The following is a 21,341-nucleotide window of genomic DNA, read 5'->3' on the forward strand; positions in this document are numbered from 1 at the left end:
TCTACAGTGATAATACTGTTAAGAAATTTTTAAACAAAATGCCAACAACAGCATATAATCCTTTTTTTTTTGGCATTTTTGCTATTTTATGGTACATTAATTTAACTGTGAAAATGAAGTCCATAATACAATGTGACCTGTGTATTTGATGTTTTTTTACATCCAAAGTATGAAATTTTTATTTGTTAAAATATAATTCAAACATTTTGTAAGAAAATCCCAAAATTTGACCTGCAAAAATTACCAGCTATGAGACAAAATCTATCAAACAGCCAATCCTGGCCAAGGATTGAAAAACTTAACCATAATTTATGTAGATGGTCATGTTGATAACTAGAAAACTGAACCATCAATTCTGTGAAAGAGAGCTCAAACTTTTGAATTTTCATTTAGACTTATCAATATCATTTTTAATTAGACATTTCATAAAAATGAGCAATATACCTTTGTTAACACTGCTGCCTTGACTAAGAAGAGAGACCTTTTTCGATCCCATGCGCGTAAGTGAAGGAAGTTTTTCTGGGGCATCATCCTCGTCTGAATCCACTATATCTGTGTCATGGTCATCATCGTCATCATCTTGATCATTATTATCTTCCTCTTCATGATCCCCTTCATCATCTGTACAAAAAGGATAACTTTATATGAAAGACTTCTTTAAACAAAGAGATTCCAGAGGGATCTTGGCGCCCATCATTTGAGGATCTGTTTTCAGTTCTTGAAGATTTGTTTATTTTTTGTTTGTTTGTTACAGGTGTTGTAAATGTTCATGAACTGGTCTTCATTGAATGTACTCAATGATGGCACAAGATATTTTTATTAAGCACCTATTAGCAAATATCGTTTAAAAAAGATCCCAAAGTATTATTAGATAGCAGTCAGTTACAGATGGATAATGGACAATATGCTTGTGCTGTATTACTGTCGACATCCAAGATGGCTGCCTGTGGGCCACCTTGATTTCAAATCAGTCCAAAAAAGGTACAACGCACAACTAGGGACCAAGGGAAACCAATATCGATGAAATGTCAGAAGGATAGATCCAGTACTTCCTCAGATATAGCAGTAACAAGATTTTACTCTCAAAATCCAAGATGGTTGCCTGTCAGCCATCTTGATTTCGGATCAGTCCAAAAAGGTATAATGCACAACTAGGGACCAAGGGGAAACTGCATATGGAATTTGAGAAACATCCATCCAGTACTTTCCAAGAAATAGCAGTAACAAACTTTTACATTCAAAAACCAAGATGGCCACCTGTCGGCCATCTTGAATTCGAATCAGTCAAAAAAGGTACAATGCACAACTAGGGACCAAGGGGAAACTGCATATGGAATTTGAGAAACATCCATCCAGTACTTTTCCAGAAATAGCGGTAACAAACTTTTATTTCCAAAATCCAAGATGGCCACCTGTCGGCCATCTTGAATGCGAATCAGTTCAAAAAAGGTACAATGCACAACTAGGGACCAAGGGGAACCTGCATATGAAATTTGAGAAAGATCCATCCAGTACTTTTCCAGAAATAGCGGTAACAAGAATTGTTTACAGACGGACGGACCACGGACGGCAGGGCGATTTAAATACCCCACCATCTGATGATGGTGGGCTAAAAAGTGGGCATATCAATAACATGACTGAGAAACTTTCTTTATATTGAAAAATATCCCATAACTAAAATACAGTTCCAAATGGGTTTGAATTGTTTCAAAGTCCTAAATCATCTGTCAACAAATATTTCCAGACCTGACAAAAAGGATGCTCATACAGTATTTGAAGGCTATTGTCCTACTGCTCCTACCTCCATCCTGCTCTTCCTCATTAACCTCATCTTCACCTTCATCTTCTCCATCTTGGTCCTCCTCCTCTTCCTCATCCCCCTGGTCCTCCTCCTCAGCCACACTGGTTAGAGAACTGAAGGGTTTGATTGTGAACACCTGTCTAGAAGCTTTCCTCACCAGAGCAGGTTTTTTGCTAGGAGTGTCACAAGACTCAAAGGAGTAATTGAGTAATAATTTGACCAAGGAAAGATCATTCTGCAAGTAAAAATTTTATAACTTAATAATTTCATGTCAGTTGGAACATATAAGATTTTTTTGTTAAGCCCAAAGACAAAAGCAAGTTACTAAATCATAATTTGGCCATGTAAAGATCCTTTTAAATAATTAAGATTTCATATAATTATGAACAAGTGCAAGTCTTTACAGACCCCTATGATCATGCATACTAAATGACAATAACTGTCACAGAAGCCGGTTTCTTATCAAATCATAATGTCAGGTTTGTTTTGAAAAAGTGCTAATCTGAAGCTTGAGGTACCCCTTTATTTCAATTACATGCCTGTGACATCGACCAACAAATTCCAAATGTTGAAGTATGCTAAACACAGCTCAGCACATAAAGTATAAAGGGGACTAAAATAAGTTCACATCTGAAATGTGTATGTTTTAATATGACAGTATTACTGACACTATTCTGGGGTTTGTCATGAAATATTCAAGCCTGGCACTACAATGTAATTAACAAGAGGCCCATGGGCCTTAACGGTCATCTGACAAAAAGCAAGCCAAACCTAGAAAGTGGGTTGAGGTCATTCATTTGAACAAACTTGGTAGCCTCTCCTCCAAGCATCTTACAGGCCCAATATCAGCACTCATGGACTTTTGCTTGTTGAGAAGAAGTCGTTTGTATATTTTAACATATTTGACCCCTGTGACCTTGAAAGTGGGTTGAGGTCATTCATTTGAATAAACTTGGTAGCCTTTCCTCCCAGCATGCTACAGACCCAATATCGGCACTCATAGACTTTTGCTTATTGAGATGAAGTCCTTTGTATATTTTAACATATTTGACCCCTGTGACCTTGAAAGTGGGCCAAGGTCATTCATTTGAACAAACTTTGTAGGGCTCCATGCCAGCATGCTATGGGCCAAGTATTAGCCCCCTAGGCCTTCTAGTATTTGAGAAGAAGTTATTTAAAGATTTTGACATATTTGACCCCTGCGACCTTGAAAGTTGTTCAAGGTCATTCATTTAAATAAACTTGGTAGCCTTTCCTCCCAGCATGCTACAGACCCAATATCGGCACTCATAGACTTTTGCTTATTGAGATGAAGTCCTTTGTATATTTTAACATATTTGACCCCTGTGACCTTGAAAGTTGTTCAAGGTCATTCATTTAAACAAACTTGATAGCCCTTCATCCCAGCATGCCACAGGCACAATATCAGCAATCTGAGCCTTTTGGTTATTGAGAAGAAGTCGTTTGTATATTTTAACATATTTGACCCCTGTGACCTTTAAAGTGGGTCAAGGTCATTCATTTGAATAAACTTGGTAGTCCTTCATCCCAGCATGCTACAGGCCTTATTTTAGTTGCCTGGGCCTTTTGATTACTGAGAAGAAGTCCTTTGAAGATTTAAAGACATTTGACCCCTGTGACCTTGAATGAAGGTCAAGGTCATTCATTTGAACAAACTTGGTAGGGTTTCATCAAAGCAAGCTACAGGCTAAATATTAGTTGCCTGGGCCCTCCAGTTATTGAGAAGAAGTCGTTTGAAGATTTTAAGACATTTGACCCCTGTGACCTTGAATGAAGGTCAAGGTCATTCTTTTTAACAAACTTCGTAGGGCTTCATCAAAGCAAGCTACAGGCCAAATATTAGTTGCCTGGTCCTTCCAATTATTGAGAAGTCGTTTGAATGAAAAGTTTACGGACGGCGCACGGCGGACGGCGCACGGCGGACGATGACGGACGAAGCATGATGACTATAGGTCATCGGACCCTTCGGGTCAGATGACCTAAAAATGTCAATTACTTCAAAGAAGTTTTTACATTTCAGTATAAGTCTTACTGATCTCCAAAGGTTTCTCAATTCCACATAACAAATAAATGTTCTACTATGTAGCTTACCGACTTTACAGCATGCATAAGAGGAGTTACACCCTGACTATCAGGAAAATTGGGTGATGCACCCTGATCAAGAAGAAATTTGGCTGTCCCAAAATCAGCAAAGTGGATGCAAAAAATGACTGGCGATATTCTTCTCTCGCTGGCAGAGGTAAGATAGTCTGGATTTACATTCTGCACAACATCAAATGTAGGCACATCTGACAAAGGGTAGTCATACAGAAAGTTGAAATTACCACCCTTTGACAAGAACATCTTCAACCATTTTCTGAAAAGAAAACAGCGATACAAAATATCAACATCCACATGATAACAAAAATAACTTTATCTGTTAAGCAATGAATTCATTCCAAAAATGTCATTAATATTGAGTCACAACAAAAAGTACACTAAAAAGATGTAAAATCAAAATCAAAAACAGATTTCCAAAATGTCTAAAAGAGGATATCTCAGATTCCAGATAAATTCTGGAAAAAAATAAGAAAAAGAATTCACAGACGAATTTGGTCTCTTATTTTTTTATGTTTTTTGAATGGAAGGCAATAAGTTTGTCTTAACACTCTATCAATGGCCTGGGCCAAGGTCATTTTGAGGTGGGATCTCCATGTGCTAGCTGGTGGTTACCTCACTGAACAACATGTAGAGGTCTGTCACATGATCCCGAAAAAATGGGTAGATTTACTTGCTCATGAAATTAACTACTACAGCTTAGGATGTTTACTTTCTAAACTTCTTTAGAAACACAAACCCCAATCCTCACCTGAGATAGCAAAGTCTGACATTCTACCAACTACGACATTGTAGCCCCAATTAGGTGTTTTGAGGATGTTTGCCACAGCATTACAAACAAGAGATCCCAGAGGGATCTTGGCGCCCACCATTTGAGGATCTGTTTTCAGTTCTTGAAGACTTGTTTATTTTTTTTTTGTTTGTTACAGGTGTTGTAAATGTTCATGAACTGGTCTTCATTGAATGTACTCAATGATGGCACAAGATATTTTTATTAAGCACCTATTAGCAAATTTCATTTGAAAAAGATCCCAAAGTATTATTAGATAGCAGTCAGTTACAGGTGGATAATGGACAATATGCTTGTGCTGTATTACTGTCGACATCCAAGATGGCTGCCTGTCAGCCATCTTGATTTCGGATCAGTCCAAAAAGGTATAATGCACAACTTGGAACCAAAGGGAACCTGCAGATGAAATTTGAGAAACATCCATCCAGTACTTTCCAAGAAATAGCAGTAACAAACTTTTACATTCAAAATCCAAGATGGCCACCTGTCTGCCATCTTGAATTCGAATCAGTCCAAAAAAGGTACAATGCACAACTAGGGACCAAGGGGAAACTGCATATGAAATTTGAGAAAGATCCATCCAGTACTTTCCAAGAAATAGCAGTAACAAACTTTTACTTCCAAAATCCAAGATGGCTGCCTGTCGGCCATCTTGAATTTGAATCAGTCCAAAAAAGGTACAATGCACAACTAGGGACAGAGAGGAACCTGCATATGAAATTTGAGAAAGATCCATCCAGTACTTTCCAAGAAATAGCAGTAACAAACTTTTACATTCAAAATCCAAGATGGCCACCTGTCGGCCATCTTGAATGCAAATCAGTCCAAAAAAGGTACAATGCACAACTAGGGACCAAAGAGAAACTGCATATGAAATTTGAGAAAGATCCATCCAGTACTTTTCCAGAAATAGCGGTAACAAACTTTTACTTCCAAAATCCAAGATGGCCACCTGTCGGCCATCTTGAATGCGAATCAGTTCAAAAAAGGTACAATGCACAACTAGGGACCAAGGGGAACCTGCATATGAAATTTGAGAAAGATCCATCCAGTACTTTTCCAGAAATAGCGATAACAAGAATTGTTTACGGACGGACGGACGGACCACGGACCACGGACGCAAGGCGATTTGAATAACCCACCATCTATTAGATGGTGGGCTAACAAAAAGACTATGGAGTCTTTGAAATATGTAAACTGGCATCAATTTTTTTTCTAATACAAGGAAACCTGCTTAACATCATGTTCCATTTATCAGGAGGAAATGTGAAAATAAGTGGAATGTGACGTTAACAGCCGACATATTTTTTCTGGAGTCTAAACCCGCAAGTTGATTTTCAGATGTGTCAAACTGACTTGTTAATAAAAGAAATTGTTTGAAGACAATAAATTGTAATTTGATATTTTTCCCATAAGAACAGTGACTTTCCTTCACTTTTGTTTATTCTTTGAAATATCTAAAATGCTATCATAAATTATCCTGGACGATCAACACAATTCATGTCATATTTAGTTTACACATGGTCAGATTCGTATGTGACACTACGTATCATCAGCTGATGTTTTATTGTATAATTCATTCATCATTTACTGTATAGGCTTCATAATGGTGCATCATCGCAAGGATGATATATATCATCAGTGTATATCGCTGCATCTTCAATAAAATGTGTTCTGAAGATCGCAACTCGGGCAAGGCCAACATACATAGCCCACAGAGTGTGCTCTGTTCTCCTTTGAAACGCCATGTTTCATTGGCCGTTAAATTAGTCGTTATTCTTAATTGCTAATCAGATGTTGAGAAACACAGCATAGGGAAAATATAGCGATTTTATTGTCACCTAACCAGTGTTCACAATATTTTAAGGAATAGATGATTTTAAGAAATATTAAAACATTGACATTCTAATATTATGACCAATTGGGTTTCTAATCTTCATTTCATATGATATGTTTTTTACCCTGAATGAATCATCGGAGAAAAATGATTACCAGGTTTTGGTGTCCCAAGGGTCATTGTAAGAAGAAACAAAATACAATTATCATATATAACCATTCATGGTTGATTATTTTCTGAAATATTTTCTGAAATGTCTTTTGCAAAATAACCTTTTTCGTTTTGAAATTGAACTCGGTATGCATACTAAAGACTTATTTTTCAAGAAGTGACGACAGCACATCAGACACCTTAGCGGCATGGCAGCCACTACAACATTGGATGCATGAAGTGTTCAAAGTGACAAGGTAAGTGGGTTAATCTTATTGTTCAGGATTCGCAAGGGTGAAAAGTTAGCCAGTAGGGCAGTGACAATATTTACATATGGCCTCCAGGTGTGAAGAATGACCCTTCAGGGCTCACTTACCTGTGCTTTTTCTGTGATAGTCGGCAAAATGAAATGATATTAAGTGTTGCCCATAAAAAAAGTGTTTCAAGAAAATGTGTTAGTCAGAAAGTGACATTAACAGATGTGACATTAAGTGGGTTCCAATGTATCAATATTTCTAATGGTTATTAAGAACTGTGCTTACGTGCTCTCTTCAGTAGATATAATAATGTCATGCTGATTCCAGAAGAAAGCTGCCAACACTGATCGTCCAAACTTGTCTTTCTTGCTGAGATCTAATGTCTTGTCTTGCTCTGTTAAAGCAGATTTTCATCAAATTTATTATAACTAGGTGTGTCGTAGTAATACAAATGTGCCCACTGGTAACCATTGAGAAGTATGTAAAATTTTTAAACTGATTTTTCTTTCTTAAGAAGTGTACCCAGACCATACAACAATACAAACACATAAATGATCCCTGAAGAATTCTTTAAAGTGCTAATTAGAAATTCTCTCCTTCAAATTCATTAAGCCATCAGTATCAATTTTAACAAAATGGATTTGAGCAAAATCTCGTCCACAAGTTAAATTGCTGTTACTCTTCCTAGTAGATCCTACTGTAAGTCTTTCTTGTAGACAGTAACATTACTGTAAGTCTGTGTTGTAGGCAAGTAACATTACTGTAAGTCTTTCTTGTAGACAGTAACATGACTGTAAGTCTTTCTTGTAGACAGTAACATGACTGTAAGTCTTTCTTGTAGGCGAATAACATTACTGTAAGCCTTTCTTGTAGGCAAGTAACATTACTGTAAGTCTTTCTTGTAGGCAAGTAACATTACTGTAAGACTGTGTTGTAGACAAATAACATTACTGTAAGTCTTTCTTGTAGGCAAGTAACATTACTGTAAGTCTGTCTTGTAGGCAAGTAACATTACTGTAAGTCTGTCTTGTAGGTGAGTAACATTACTGTAAGCCTTTCTTGTAGGCAAGTAACATTACTGTAAGTCTTTCTTGTAGGCAAGTAACATTACTGTAAGTCTGTCTTGTAGGCAAGTAACATTACTGTAAGACTGTCTTGTAGGCAAGTAACATTACTGTAAGTCTTTTAGGCAAGTCATATGTAAGGCTGTCTTGTAGGCAAGTAACATTACTGTAAGCCTTTCTTGTAGGCAAGTAATATTACTGTAAGTCTGTCTTGTAGGCAAGTAACATTACTGTAAGACTGTCTTGTAGGCAAGTAACATTACTGTAAGTCTGTCTTGTAGGCAAGTAACATTACTGTAAGTCTGTCTTGTAGGCAAGTAACATTACTGTAAGTCTGTCTTGTAGGCAAGTAACATTACTGTAAGTCTGTCTTGTAGGCAAGTAACATTACTGTAAGTCTTTCTTGTAGACAGTAACATGACTGTAAGACTGTCTTGTAGGCAAGTAACATTACTGTAAGTCTGTCTTGTAGGCAAGTAACATTACTGTAAGCCTTTCTTGTAGGCAAGTAACATTACTGTAAGCCTTTCTTGTAGGCAAGTAACATTACTGTAAGTCTGTCTTGTAGGCAAGTAACATTACTGTAAGCCTTTCTTGTAGGCAAGTAACATTACTGTAAGTCTTTCTTGTAGGCAAGTAACATTACTGTAAGTCTGTCTTGTAGACAAGTAACATTACTGTAAGTCTGTCTTGTACTGTAAGTCTGTGTTGTAGGCAAGTAACATTACTGTAAGTCTTTCTTGTAGGCAAGTAACATTACTGTAAGTCTGTCTTGTAGGCAAGTAACATTACTGTAAGTCTGTCTTGTAGGCAAGTAACATTACTGTAAGTCTTCTCTTGTAGGCAAGTAACATTACTGTAAGTCTTTCTTGTAGACAGTAACATTACTGTAAGTCTTTCTTGTAGGCAAGTTGTTCTGTCTTGTAGGCAAGTAACATTACTGTAAGTCTTTCTTGTAGGCAAGTAACATTACTGTAAGTCTTTCTTGTAGACAGTAACATTACTGTAAGTCTTTCATGCAGGAGAGTAACATTACTGTAAGTCTGTGTTGTAGGCAAGTAACATGACTGTACATCTGTCTTGTAGGCAAGTAATATTACTGTAAGTCTGTGTTGTAGGCAAATAACATGACTGTAAGTCTTTCTTGCAGGCAAGTAACATTACTGTAAGTCTGTCTTGTAGGCGAGTAACATTACTGTAAGTCTTTCTTGTAGGCAAGTAACATTACTGTAAGTCTGTCTTGTAGGCATTTATGATTTCTGTATTGAGGTCTTGTAGGCAAGTAACATTACTGTAAGTCTGTCTTGTAGGCAAGTAACATTACTGTAAAACTGTCTTGTAGGCAAGTAACATTACTGTAAGTCTTTTCATGTAGGCAAGTAACATTACTGTAAGTCTGCCTTGTAGGCAAGTAACATTACTGTAAGTCTTTCATGCATACAAGTAACATTACTGCAAGTCTGTCCTGTAGGCAAGTAACATGACTGTACATCTGTCTTGTAGGCAAGTAACATTACTGTAAGCCTTTCTTGTAGGTGAATAACATTACTGTAAGCCTTTCTTGTAGGCAAGTAACATTACTGTAAGTCTGTCTTGTAGGCAAGTAACATTACTGTAAGTCTTTCTTGTAGGCAAGTAACATTACTGTAAGACTGTCTTGTAGGTAAGTAACATTATTGTAAGTCTTTCTTGTAGGCAAGTAACATTACTGTAAGTCTTTCTTGTAGGCAAGTAACAATACTGTGAGTCTTCTCTTGTAGGCAAGTAACATTACTGTAAGTCTTTCTGGTAGACAGTAACATTACTGTAAGTCTTTCTTGTAGGCAAGTAACATTACTGTAAATCTTTCTTGCAGGCGAGTAACATTACTGTAAGTCTGTGTTGTAGGCAAGTAACATTACTGTAAGTCTTTCTGTAGGCAAGTCATTACTGTAAGTCTGTCTTGTAGGCAAGTAACATTACTGTAAGTCTGTCTTGTAGGCAAGTAAACAAGTAATTACTGTAAGTCTGTCTTGTAGGCAAGTAACATTACTGTAAGTCTGTCTTGTAGGCAAGTAACATTACTGTAAGTCTGTCTTGTAGGCAAGTAACATTACTGTAAGTCTGTCTTGTAGGCAAGTAACATTACTGTAAGTCTTCTCTTGTAGGCAAGTAATATTACTGTAAGTCTGTCTTGTAGGCAAGTAACATGACTGTACATCTGTCTTGTAGGCAAGTAACATTACTGCAAGTCTGTCATGTAGGCAAGTAACATTACTGTAAGCCTTTCTTGTATGCAAGTAACATTACTGTAAGTCTTTCATGCATATAAGTAACATTACTGCAAGTCTGTCCTGTAGGCAAGTAACATGACTGTACATCTGTCTTGTAGGCAAGTAACATTACTGTAAGTCTTTCTTGTAGGCAAGTAACATTACTGTAAGTCTTTCTTGTAGACAGTAACATTACTGTAAGTCTTTCATGCAGGAACATTACTGTAAGTCTGTCTTGTAGGCAAGTAACATCACTGTAAGTATGTCTTGTAGGCAAGTAACATTACTGTAAGTCTGTCTTGTAACATCACTGTAAGTCTGTCTTGTGGGCAAGTAACATTACTGTAAGTCTTTCTTGTAGGCGAGTAACATTACTGTAAGACTGTCTTGTAGGCAAGTAACATTACTGTAAGTCTTTCTTGTAGGCAAGTAACATTACTGTAAGTCTTTCTTGTAGGCAAGTAACATTACTGTAAGTCTTTCTGGTAGACAGTAACATTACTGCATGTCTTTCATGCAGGAGAGTAACATTTTTGTAAGTCTGTGTTGTAGGCAAGTAACAATACTGTAAGTCTGTCTTGTAGGCAAATAACATTACTGTAAGTCTTTCTTGTAGGCAAGTAACATTACTGTAAGTCTGTCTTGTAGGCAAGTAATATTACTGTCAGACTGTCTTGTAGGCAAGTAACATTACTGTAAGTCTTTCATGCATACAAGTAACATTACTGCAAGTCTGTCATGTAGGCAAGTAACATTACTGTAAGCCTTTCTTGTATGCAAGTAACATTACTGTAAGCCTTTCTTGTAGGCAAGTAACATTACTGTAAATCTGTCTTGTAGGCAAGTAACATTAATGTAAGGCTGTCTTGTAGGCAAGTAACATTACTGTAAGCCTTTCTTGTAGGCAAGTAATATTACTGTAAGTCTGTCTTGTAGGCAAGTAACATTACTGTAAGTCTGTCTTGTAGGCAAGTAACATTACTGTAAGTCTGTCTTGTAGGCAAGTAACATTACTGTAAGTCTGTCTTGTAGGCAAGTAACATTACTGTAAGTCTTTCTTGCAGGCAAGTAACATTACTGTAAGTCTGTGTTGTAGGCAAGTAACAATACTGTAAGTCTGTCTTGTAGGCAAATAACATTACTGTAAGGCTTTCTTGTAGACAGTAACATTACTGTAAGTCTTTCATGCAGGAGAGTAACATTACTGTAAGTCTGTGTTGTAGGCAAGTAACAATACTGTAAGCCTTTCTTGTAGGTGAATAACATTACTGTAAGCCTTTCTTGTAGGCAAGTAACATTACTGTAAATCTGTCTTGTAGGCAAGTAACATTAATGTAAGGCTGTCTTGTAGGCAAGTAACATTACTGTAAGTCTGTCTTGTAGGTGAGTAACATTACTGTAAGCCTTTCTTGCAGGCGAGTAACATTACTGTAAGTCTGTCATGTAGGCAAGTAACATTACTGTAAGTCTTCTCTTGCAGGCAAGTAATATTACTGTAAGTCTGTCTTGTAGGCAAGTAACATTACTGTAAGTCTTTCTTGTAGGCAAGTAACATTACTGTAAGTCTGTCTTGTAGGCAAGTAACATTACTGTAAGTCTGTCTTGTAGGCAAGAAACATTACTGTAAGCCTTTCTTGTACGAAAGTAACATTACTGTAAGTCTGTCTTGTAAATATTTCCTGTAGGCAAGTAACATTACTGTACATCTGTCTTGTAGATAGCAATATTACTGTAAGTCTTTCTTGTAGGCGAATAACATTACTGTAAGCCTTTCTTGTAGGCAAGTAACATTACTGTAAGTCTGTCTTGTAGGCAAGAAACATTACTGTAGGCAAGTACTGTAAGTCTTGTAGGCAAGTCATTACTGTAAGGCAAGTAACATTACTGTAAGTCTTTCTTGTAGGCAAGTAACATTAATGTAAGTCTGTCTTGTAGGCAAGTAACATTACTGTAAGTCTTTCTTGTAGGCAAGTACATTACTGTAAGTCTGTCATTACTGTAAGTCTGTCTTGTAGGCAAGTAACATTACTGTAAGTCTGTCTTGTAGGCAAGTAACATTACTGTAAGTCTGTCTTGTAGGCAAGTAACATTACTGTAAGTCTGTCTTGTAGGCAAGTAACATTACTGTAAATCTGTCTTGCAGGCAAGTAACATTACTGTAAGTCTGTCTTGTAGGCAAGTAATATTACTGTCAGACTGTCTTGTAGGCAAGTAACATTACTGTAAGTCTTTCTTGCAGGCAAGTAACATTACTGTAAGTCTGTCTTGTAGGCAAGTAACATTACTGTAAGTCTTTCTTGTAGGCAAGTAACATTACTGTAAGTCTTTCTTGTAGGCAAGTAACATTACTGTAAGTCTGTCTTGTAGGCAAGTAACATTACTGTAAGTCTGTCTTGTAGGCAAGTAACATTAATGTAAGGCTGTCTTGTAGGCAAGTAACATTACTGTAAGCCTTTCTTGTAGGCAAGTAACATTAAGTCTTTCTTGCAGGCAAGTAACATTACTGTAAGTCTGTCTTGTAGGCAAGTAACATTACTGTAAGACTGTCTTGTAGGCAAGTAACATTACTGTAAGTCTGTCTTGTAGGCAAGTAACATTACTGTAAGTCTTTCTGGTAGACAGTAACATTATTGTAAATCTTTCTTGCAGGCGAGTAACATTACTGTAAGTCTGTGTTGTAGGCAAGTAACATTACTGTAAGTCTGTGTTGTAAGCAAGTAACATTACTGTAAGTCTGTCTTGTAGGTAAGTAACATTATTGTAAGTCTTTCTTGTAGGCAAGTAACATTACTGTAAGTCTTTCTTGTAGGCAAGTAACATTACTGTAAGTCTGTCTTGTAGGCAAGTAACATTACTGTAAGTCTGTCTTGTAGGCAAGTAACATTACTGTAAGTCTGTCTTGTAGGCAAGTAACATTACTGTAAAACTGTCTTGTAGGCAAGTAACATTACTGTAAGTCTTTCATGCAGGCAAGAAACATTACTGTAAGCCTTTCTTGTAGCCAAGTAACATTATTGTAAGTCTTTCTTGTAGGCAAGTAACATTACTGTAAGACTGTCTTGTAGGCAAGTAACATTACTGTAAGTCTGTCTTGTAGGCAAGTAACATTACTGTAAAACTGTCTTGTAGGCAAGTAACATTACTGTAAGTCTGTCTTGTAGGCAAGTAACATTACTGTAAAACTGTCTTGTAGGCAAGTAACATTACTGTAAGTCTTTCTTGTAGGCAAGTAACATTACTGTAAGACTGTGTTGTAGGCAAGTAACATTACTGTAAGACTGTGTTGTAGGCAAGTAACATTAAGTCTGTCTTGTAGGTAAGTAACATTACTGTAAGTCTTTCTTGTAGGCAAGTAACATTACTGTAAGTCTTCTCTTGTAGGCAAGTAATATTACTGTAAGTCTGTCTTGTAGACAGTAACATTATTGTAAATCTTTCTTGCAGGCGAGTAACATTACTGTAAGTCTGTCTTGTAGGCAAGTAACATTACTGTAAGTCTTTCTGGTAGACAGTAACATTACTGTAAGTCTTTCTTGTAGGCAAGTAACATTACTGTAAGTCTGTCTTGTAGGCAAGTAACATTACTGTAAGTCTGTCTTGTAGGCAAGTAACATTACTGTAAGTCTGTCTTGTAGGCAAGTAACATTACTGTAAGTCTTTCTTGTAGGCAAGTAACATTACTGTAAGTCTGTCTTGTAGGCAAGTAACATTACTGTAAGTCTGTCTTGTAGGCAAGTAACATTACTGTAAGTCTTTCTTGTAGGCAAGTAACATTACTGTAAGACTGTGTTGTAGGCAAGTAACATTACTGTAAGACTGTGTTGTAGGCAAGCAACATTACTGTAAGTCTGTGTTGTAGGCAAATAATATTACTGTAAGTCTTTCTTGCAGGCAAGTAACATTACTGTAAGTCTGTCTTGTAGGCAAGTAATATTACTGTCAGACTGTCTTGTAGGCAAGTAACATTACTGTAAATCTGTCTTGCAGGCAAGTAACATTACTGTAAGTCTGTCTTGTAGGCAAGTAACATCACTGTAAGTATGTCTTGTAGGCAAGTAACATTACTGTAAGTCTGTCTTGTAGGCAAGTAACATTACTGTAAGTCTGTCATGTAGGCAAGTAACATGACTGTAAGTCTGTCTTGTAGGCAAGTAACATTACTGTAAGCCTTTCTTGTAGGTGAATAACATTACTGTAAGCCTTTCTTGCAGGCGAGTAACATTACTGTAAGTCTGTCATGTAGGCAAGTAACATTACTGTAAGTCTGTCTTGTAGGCAAGTAACATTACTGTAAGTCTTTCTTGTAGGCAAGTAACATTACTGTAAGTCTTCTCTTGCAGGCAAGTAACATTACTGTAAGACTGTGTTGTAGGCAAATAATATTACTGTAAGTCTGTCTTGTAACATCACTGTAAGTCTGTCTTGTGGGCAAGTAACATTACTGTAAGTCTTTCTGTAGGCAAGTAACATTAAGTAACATGTAACTGTAGTAACATTACTCTTTCTTGTAGGCAAGTAACATTACTGTAAGTCTGTCTTGTAGGCAAGTAACATTACTGTAAGTCTGTCTTGTAGGCAAGTAACATTACTGTAAGCCTGTCTTGTAGGCAAGTAACATTACTGTAAGTCTGTGTTGTAGGCAAATAGCATGACTGTAAGTCTTTCTTGTAGGCAAGTAACATTACTGTAAGACTGTGTTGTAGGCAAGTAACATTACTGTATAGGAGTAACATTACTGTAAATTTCTTGTAGCAAGTAACATTACTGTAAGTCTGTCTTGTAGGTAAGTAACATTATTGTAAGTCTTTCTTGTAGGCAAGTAACATTACTGTAAGTCTTTCTTGCAGGCAAGTAACATTACTGTAAGTCTTTCTTGTAGGCAAGTAACATTACTGTAAGTCTGTCTTGTAGGCAAGTAACATTACTGTAAATCTGTCTTGCAGGCAAGTAACATTACTGTAAGTCTGTCTTGTAGGCAAGTAACATCACTGTAAGTATGTCTTGTAGGCAAGTAACATTACTGTAAGTATGTGAATAGAGATACAAAATTTAAACTTATAACAATTCTATTACTAGTGTTTGATGTAAATAACATTATAATTTCCACTGAAGTGTAATTTTTGCATTGAGAGCATGTATCTTGCAGAGATAGAAACACCTTTCTCTATCAACATTTTGGCAACCTGAAATAAAATCAAAATGTGTTCACAAAATTTACAAAAGGATAAAATTTCGGTCATATAATTTCCAGAGTGTAATTTTTGTTGTGACATGTATTGATTTTGAAATCTTTTTCTAAACAGGACATTTGCACTTTTAAATTGGTAGTATTCTTTTTCTAAACAGGACAGATGCACTTTTAAATTGGTAATATTCTTATCAAGGAATGAAGTGCATTTGCTACCTGGTGATGTGGAACAGAGAAAATAAATTGTGGACTTTTTCATCATTTGGCCTCTTTTGGCCCTATCCCCTGGGTTGGTATTATCCTGTCAAGAATATGCTAACCAAGTCTGATATTTTTTTCCAACAGGAAATAAACTGGAGATTTGTTAAAGTGAACAAAAACATTGTTTCTTTTTTATTATTTTGTAGTAGGTATAGTGCGCAAGAAGTACAATTAAGAAATTTTACAGTTTTCATTTATTTGACATTGTTTTACTGTTGCCAATGTTGGTAAGTGTTGGAGATTTCATCTAGTTATTCTCAATAATTTAGAAGTTATGGCCTGAACAAGAAATTACAAGAAGAACCAGAACAACCAATACTAGTGCATGCAATATTTATGATCACTGTGGGTCAAATCATACAAACTAAAATCTGCTATTTGTCTTCTGGTGTGAGGAATTTAAGTTATGTTTGCAGTGAGCAAGATAGACAGGTAAGATTTGCTTTTCAGACAAAAATGAACAAGCAGCTTCATTAAAGAGTATTTCGAACTCATACACTATTCAGCTTCACTAACAGTATTACACTAAAAAAAGCAATAAAATATTGTAATTTAACAAGAGATCCCAGAGGGATCTTGGCGACCACCATTTGAGGATCTGTTTTCAGTTCTTGAAGATTTTTGTTTGTTTGTTACAGGTGTTGTAAATGTTCATGAACTGGTCTTCATTGAATGTACTCAATGATGGCACAAGATATTTTTATTAAGCACCTATTAGCAAATATCATTTGAAAAAGATCCCAAAGTATTATTAGATAGCAGTCAGTTACAGGTGGATAATGGACAATATGCTTGTGCTGTATTACTGTCGACATCCAAGATGGCTGCCTGTGTGCCACCTTGATTTCAAATCAGTCAAAAAAAGGTACAATGCACAACTAGGGACCAAGGGAAACCAATATCTATGAAATATCAAAAGGATCCATCCAGTACTTCCTCAGATATACCAGTAACAAACTTTTACATCCAAAAACCAAGATGGCCACCTGTCGGCCATCTTGAATTTGAATCAGTCCAAAAAAGGTACAATGCACAACTAGGGACCAAGGGGAACCTGCATATGAAATTTGAGAAAGATCCATCCAGCACTTTCCAAGAAATGGCAGTAACAAACTTTTACTTCCAAAATCCAAGATGGCCATCTGTCAGCCATCTTGATTTCAGATCAGTCCAAAAAGGTATAATTCACAACTAGGGACCAAGGGGAAACTGCATATGGAATTTGAGAAAGATCCATCCAGTACTTTCCAAGAAATAGCAGTAACAAACTTTTACATCCAAAATCCAAGATGGCCACCTGTCGGCCATCTTGAATTCGAATTAGTCCAAAAAAGGTACAATGCACAACTAGGGACCAAGGGGAACCTGCATATGAAATTTGAGAAAGATCCATCAAGCACTTTCCAAGAAATAGCAGTAACAAACTTTTACTTCCAAAATCCAAGATGGCCACCTGTCAGCCATCTTGATTTCAGATCAGTCCAAAAAGGTATAATGCACAACTAGGGACCAAGGGGAAACTGCATATGGAATTTGAGAAAGATCCATCCAGCACTTTCTCAGAAATAGCGGTAACAAACTTTTACTTCCAAAATCCAAGATGGCCACCTGTCGGCCATCTTGAATTCGAATCAGTCCAAAAAAGGTACAATGCACAACTAGGGACCAAGGGGAACCTGCATATGAAATTTGAGAAAGATCCATCAAGTACTTTTCCAGAAATAGCAGTAACAAGAATTGTTTGCGGACAGACAAACGGACCACGGACCACAGACAGCAGGGCGATTTGAATACCCCACCATCTGATGATGGTGGGCTAAAAACTGAAAAATAGATATTCTCTCTCACACATCACTTTCATATAAATCATGGATATCACTGAAACTCTTCCATGGTGTTTTTGCTAAATAAGCAGAAGAAATTGGAGGGATGATGGCTCAATCATTATTTTTGCGATTTATACATTATTTTCCTTCTTCATCTCATGAATAATTTATGAATAATAATGCTTCTCTCCATACAGAACTTACAATGTCTATATAAACTTTCTCTATGACTTTTTCCTTAGCAAGTCCTGTTCATTCTGACACCAGTTTCATAAGTGAATGCCTATTTTTTTAAGAACACTTTTCTTCATGCATTTTCTGGTCAATAAGCTTTCTTGAAAGAAACTGCAAAGGAATGATGAAATACTTTACCCTCAACTGTAGATCTACTTGTGACCTAGGTGCTGTATGCAATGCCAAAACATGTAGCAGATTTTGATGACTAGCATTGGTGATTTGTAGACTGCTCAAGGTGGTTATCCTCTTCAACAACCTCAAAGCTACATGATATCTGTTTACACGCAAAGCAGCCTAAAAAAAACCCAAAACAATTATTTTTGACTGGTACATGAACAGTTGTGCTATTCACATGGTAATCAATGCTTTTGGGCAAACAATTCTCATACACTTCACAGAGTGATCCAGTGGTTGTTGAGGATGGGATAAACACTGGTCTGGGAAAGACATCAACTTACAATAGGACAGTGGGATGATTTTTCATGTAGCGTAATCATGTAGCAAATTGATAACATTATCATTTTTGACACACATTTCTTGGGACATTAATGATGGCGTAAAGAATAGGTTTCACAACAACTTACAGTTTCTTACAGAACCATGTAGGTAGATAAATTCTAAATTTATCTGGAAAACTTGTTAGAATGCATACTATTGTCAGAAATTCTTAGTTCCCAATTTTGGTGTGAAAATGAACAAAGGAACATAGTTCAATATATAAAAGAGTACAACTTCAGCAAGTTGCACAATGGCCATGTACAGAGTACATGATTTTACTAGGACAGACAAAATCTGGCAGTTGCAGACAACTGGTTTTATAAACATCAGACAAAAAAGACACACTTGCTAGATATAGGTCAACACCTGGCCAAATCTTCTGAAACTTAACCTCTGGAAATTTTTGAACTCTGAAATGGGTCAAAAGAATGAATTGGAACAAATATGCTAATTTGTCATTGCTGCCAGGTAAAGGACAAATGTAACCTGTAGGTTCTGGTTATTCAGAAGAACTTGTTACCTTGATATTGGGTCATAATAATTTATTTAACAAACTCGACGTACTTCAATTTCAGCATGCTACTTTGTCACTGTGTGCTTTGGCTAAACATACTGGAGTCTTGTGGCTTTTCAATTTAAGTTCCTTCAGTTTAAATTATTTAGTAGAACAATTTATTAACCCTTCACCTCTATAAGCTACCAACCAAAAATCATGACCTTATAACTTTACATTATTTTCTTCAAACATGACGATGTTTGAGAGAAGATAATACACTACCAGTAATGAACTCAAAAATATCCCTGTTGGTTATCTTCTTAACACTGGAAAAACACTAAGCAGGAACACAGTTTTTTGGAATTCCTCAATCTGTCTACTAACCTCTATGACCATGCTGTCCAATGTAGTATTATCCAGTACCATGTGTGCAACTCCCTGCAGCTCTTTTTTAATTGCCTCCTGTCAACATGAAAGCATATTCTTGAGTCTGAATACCATCAGTGTTTCGCCTTATACTACAGAAGAAAAGAGGCTGTTTTCCCTTACCAAAAATGGCCTCGTCCCAAATGGAACAGAAATAGGAATGTTTCTTAACTTGTGTAATGATACTGCCACATTTTCCAAATTCATACAATCACAAGAAACAGTTAAATTCAAGACAAGAGATCCCAGAGGGATCTTGGCGCCCACCATTTGAGGATCTGTTTTCATTTCTTGAAGATTTGTTTATTTTTTTTTTGTTTGTTACAGGTGTTGTAAATGTTCATGAACTGGTCTTCATTGAATGTACTCAATGATGGCACAAAATATTTTTATTAAGCACCTATTAGCAAATACCATTTGAAAAAGATCCCAAAGTATTATTAGATAGCAGTCAGTTACAGGTGGATAATGGACAATATGCTTGTGCTGTATTACTGTCGACATCCAAGATGGCTGCCTGTGGGCCACCTTGATTTCAAATCAGTCCAGAAAAGGTACAATGCACAACTAGGGACCAAGGGAAACCAATATCTATGAAATATCAGAAGGATCCATCCAGGACTTCCTCAGATATAGCAGTAACAAGATTTTACTCTCAAAATCCAAGATGGCTGCCTGTCAGCCATCTTGATTTCGGATCAGTCCAAAAAGGTATAATTCACAACTTGGAACCAAAGGGAAAGAGAAAGATCCATCCAGTACTTTCCAAGAAATAGCAGTAACAAACTTTTACTTCCAAAATCCAAGATGGCCACCTGTCAGCCATCTTGAATTCGAATCAGTCCAAAAAAGGTACAATGCACAACTAGGGACCAATGGGAAACTGCATATGAAATTTGAGAAAGATCCATCCAGTACTTTTCCAGAAATAGCGGTAACTAACTTTTACTTCCAAAATCCAAGATGGCCACCTGTCGGCCATCTTGAATGCGAGTCAGTTCAAAAAAGGTACAATGCACAACTAGGGACCAAGGGGAAACTGCATATGCAATTTGAGAAAGATCCATCCAGTACTTTTCCAGAAATAGCGGTAACAAGAATTATTTACGGACGGACGGACCACGGACCACGGACGCAGGGCGATTTGAATAACAATAATAAAATAAACTACCACTGGGACTGATGAGAATCCAATATTTTTCACATAATTTAGATAACATTAGTTAAACATTTCAAACTTTTTTTTTTATTAAATACACTTTCATTATGCTATTAAAAAGAACTTTTAAAGGCTAGTAAAATAAACCAAAAACAACACTCAAAAATACTTTCCACCATCACTACACTTTTTTGGAAAACTAATGAGAAATATGTTGTCTACAAACCTGGAATATGGTGTAGGTTTCCACTTCATCTTTCTCTATTACTATTTCAGGTTTCCATTTCCAGGATGGTTTTCTGTCTGTAATTTTCTCTTTTTTCTCTGGTGGTACAATAATAACCTTATCTGCTACGTTGGCACCTTTCTGTATCAACATGATAGCACAGCTGTAAAACAAAAATACTAGTTGTAACACTCAGCAAACCTTAAGTCTGGCTTGGTATTTTATCCTTATAGTAAAGCTTTTCACATTGACCATGAACTAAATCAGTGAGATGTCATGTACAAAAGTTTTTCCATTGCAGAATTGGTCAATAGTGACCACTGACCTGTTACCCTCTATGGAGGATGACCAAAACTGAATTGGCATGCATGTTGTTGAGTGTTGCAAACTTCAACTCAAGTGAATGGACTTTGATTCAAGAATCTGATATGAAAGATTCACCTGTTCAATCATGTGGATTACTTCAGATACTCAACAAGTGCAATTAATGTAAATCATTATAATTTCTTTCATAACAATTCTCAAATAAATTGTGCTTATATATTTCAAATGTAACACTTAGAAAAGTAATGTATTACAAAAAAAGGCTAATTGAAGTAATGTAATGTTGTGGTGATAACTGATTATATGTAACATATTACCTGTCATGGCCTTTGTTAACAGCCAAAGACAGAGGTGTGTTACCCTCTTTGTCTTTACGATTCACTTCAGCTTTCCTCTGGAAATAACCATATATTTTTGTTTTGTTAATTTCA

The 21,341-nt window shown here is 36.4% G+C and overlaps 1 protein-coding gene across 1 annotated transcript in view; it reads right to left on the reverse strand.

The window, feature by feature from the left end:
- Window positions 1–21,341, reverse strand: part of LOC132548913 (poly [ADP-ribose] polymerase tankyrase-like) — a 69,372-nt gene that overhangs the window by 12,731 nt on the left and 35,300 nt on the right. The window contains exons 29-37 of the mRNA XM_060212814.1: window positions 21,228–21,304; window positions 20,587–20,749; window positions 19,160–19,237; window positions 17,917–18,075; window positions 15,377–15,452; window positions 7,239–7,347; window positions 3,914–4,178; window positions 1,802–2,036; window positions 445–621 (exon numbers count right to left, since the gene is read on the reverse strand). Of these exons, the coding sequence (XP_060068797.1) occupies window positions 445–621; window positions 1,802–2,036; window positions 3,914–4,178; window positions 7,239–7,347; window positions 15,377–15,452; window positions 17,917–18,075; window positions 19,160–19,237; window positions 20,587–20,749; window positions 21,228–21,304 (1,339 nt within the window). The remainder of the gene's footprint in view (window positions 1–444; window positions 622–1,801; window positions 2,037–3,913; window positions 4,179–7,238; window positions 7,348–15,376; window positions 15,453–17,916; window positions 18,076–19,159; window positions 19,238–20,586; window positions 20,750–21,227; window positions 21,305–21,341) is intronic.

Source organism: Ylistrum balloti, unplaced genomic scaffold (assembly GCF_031769215.1).
Source record: "Ylistrum balloti isolate Yb309-2 unplaced genomic scaffold, AGI_CSIRO_Ybal_v1 Utg370034, whole genome shotgun sequence".
NCBI lineage: Eukaryota > Metazoa > Mollusca > Bivalvia > Pectinida > Pectinidae > Ylistrum > Ylistrum balloti.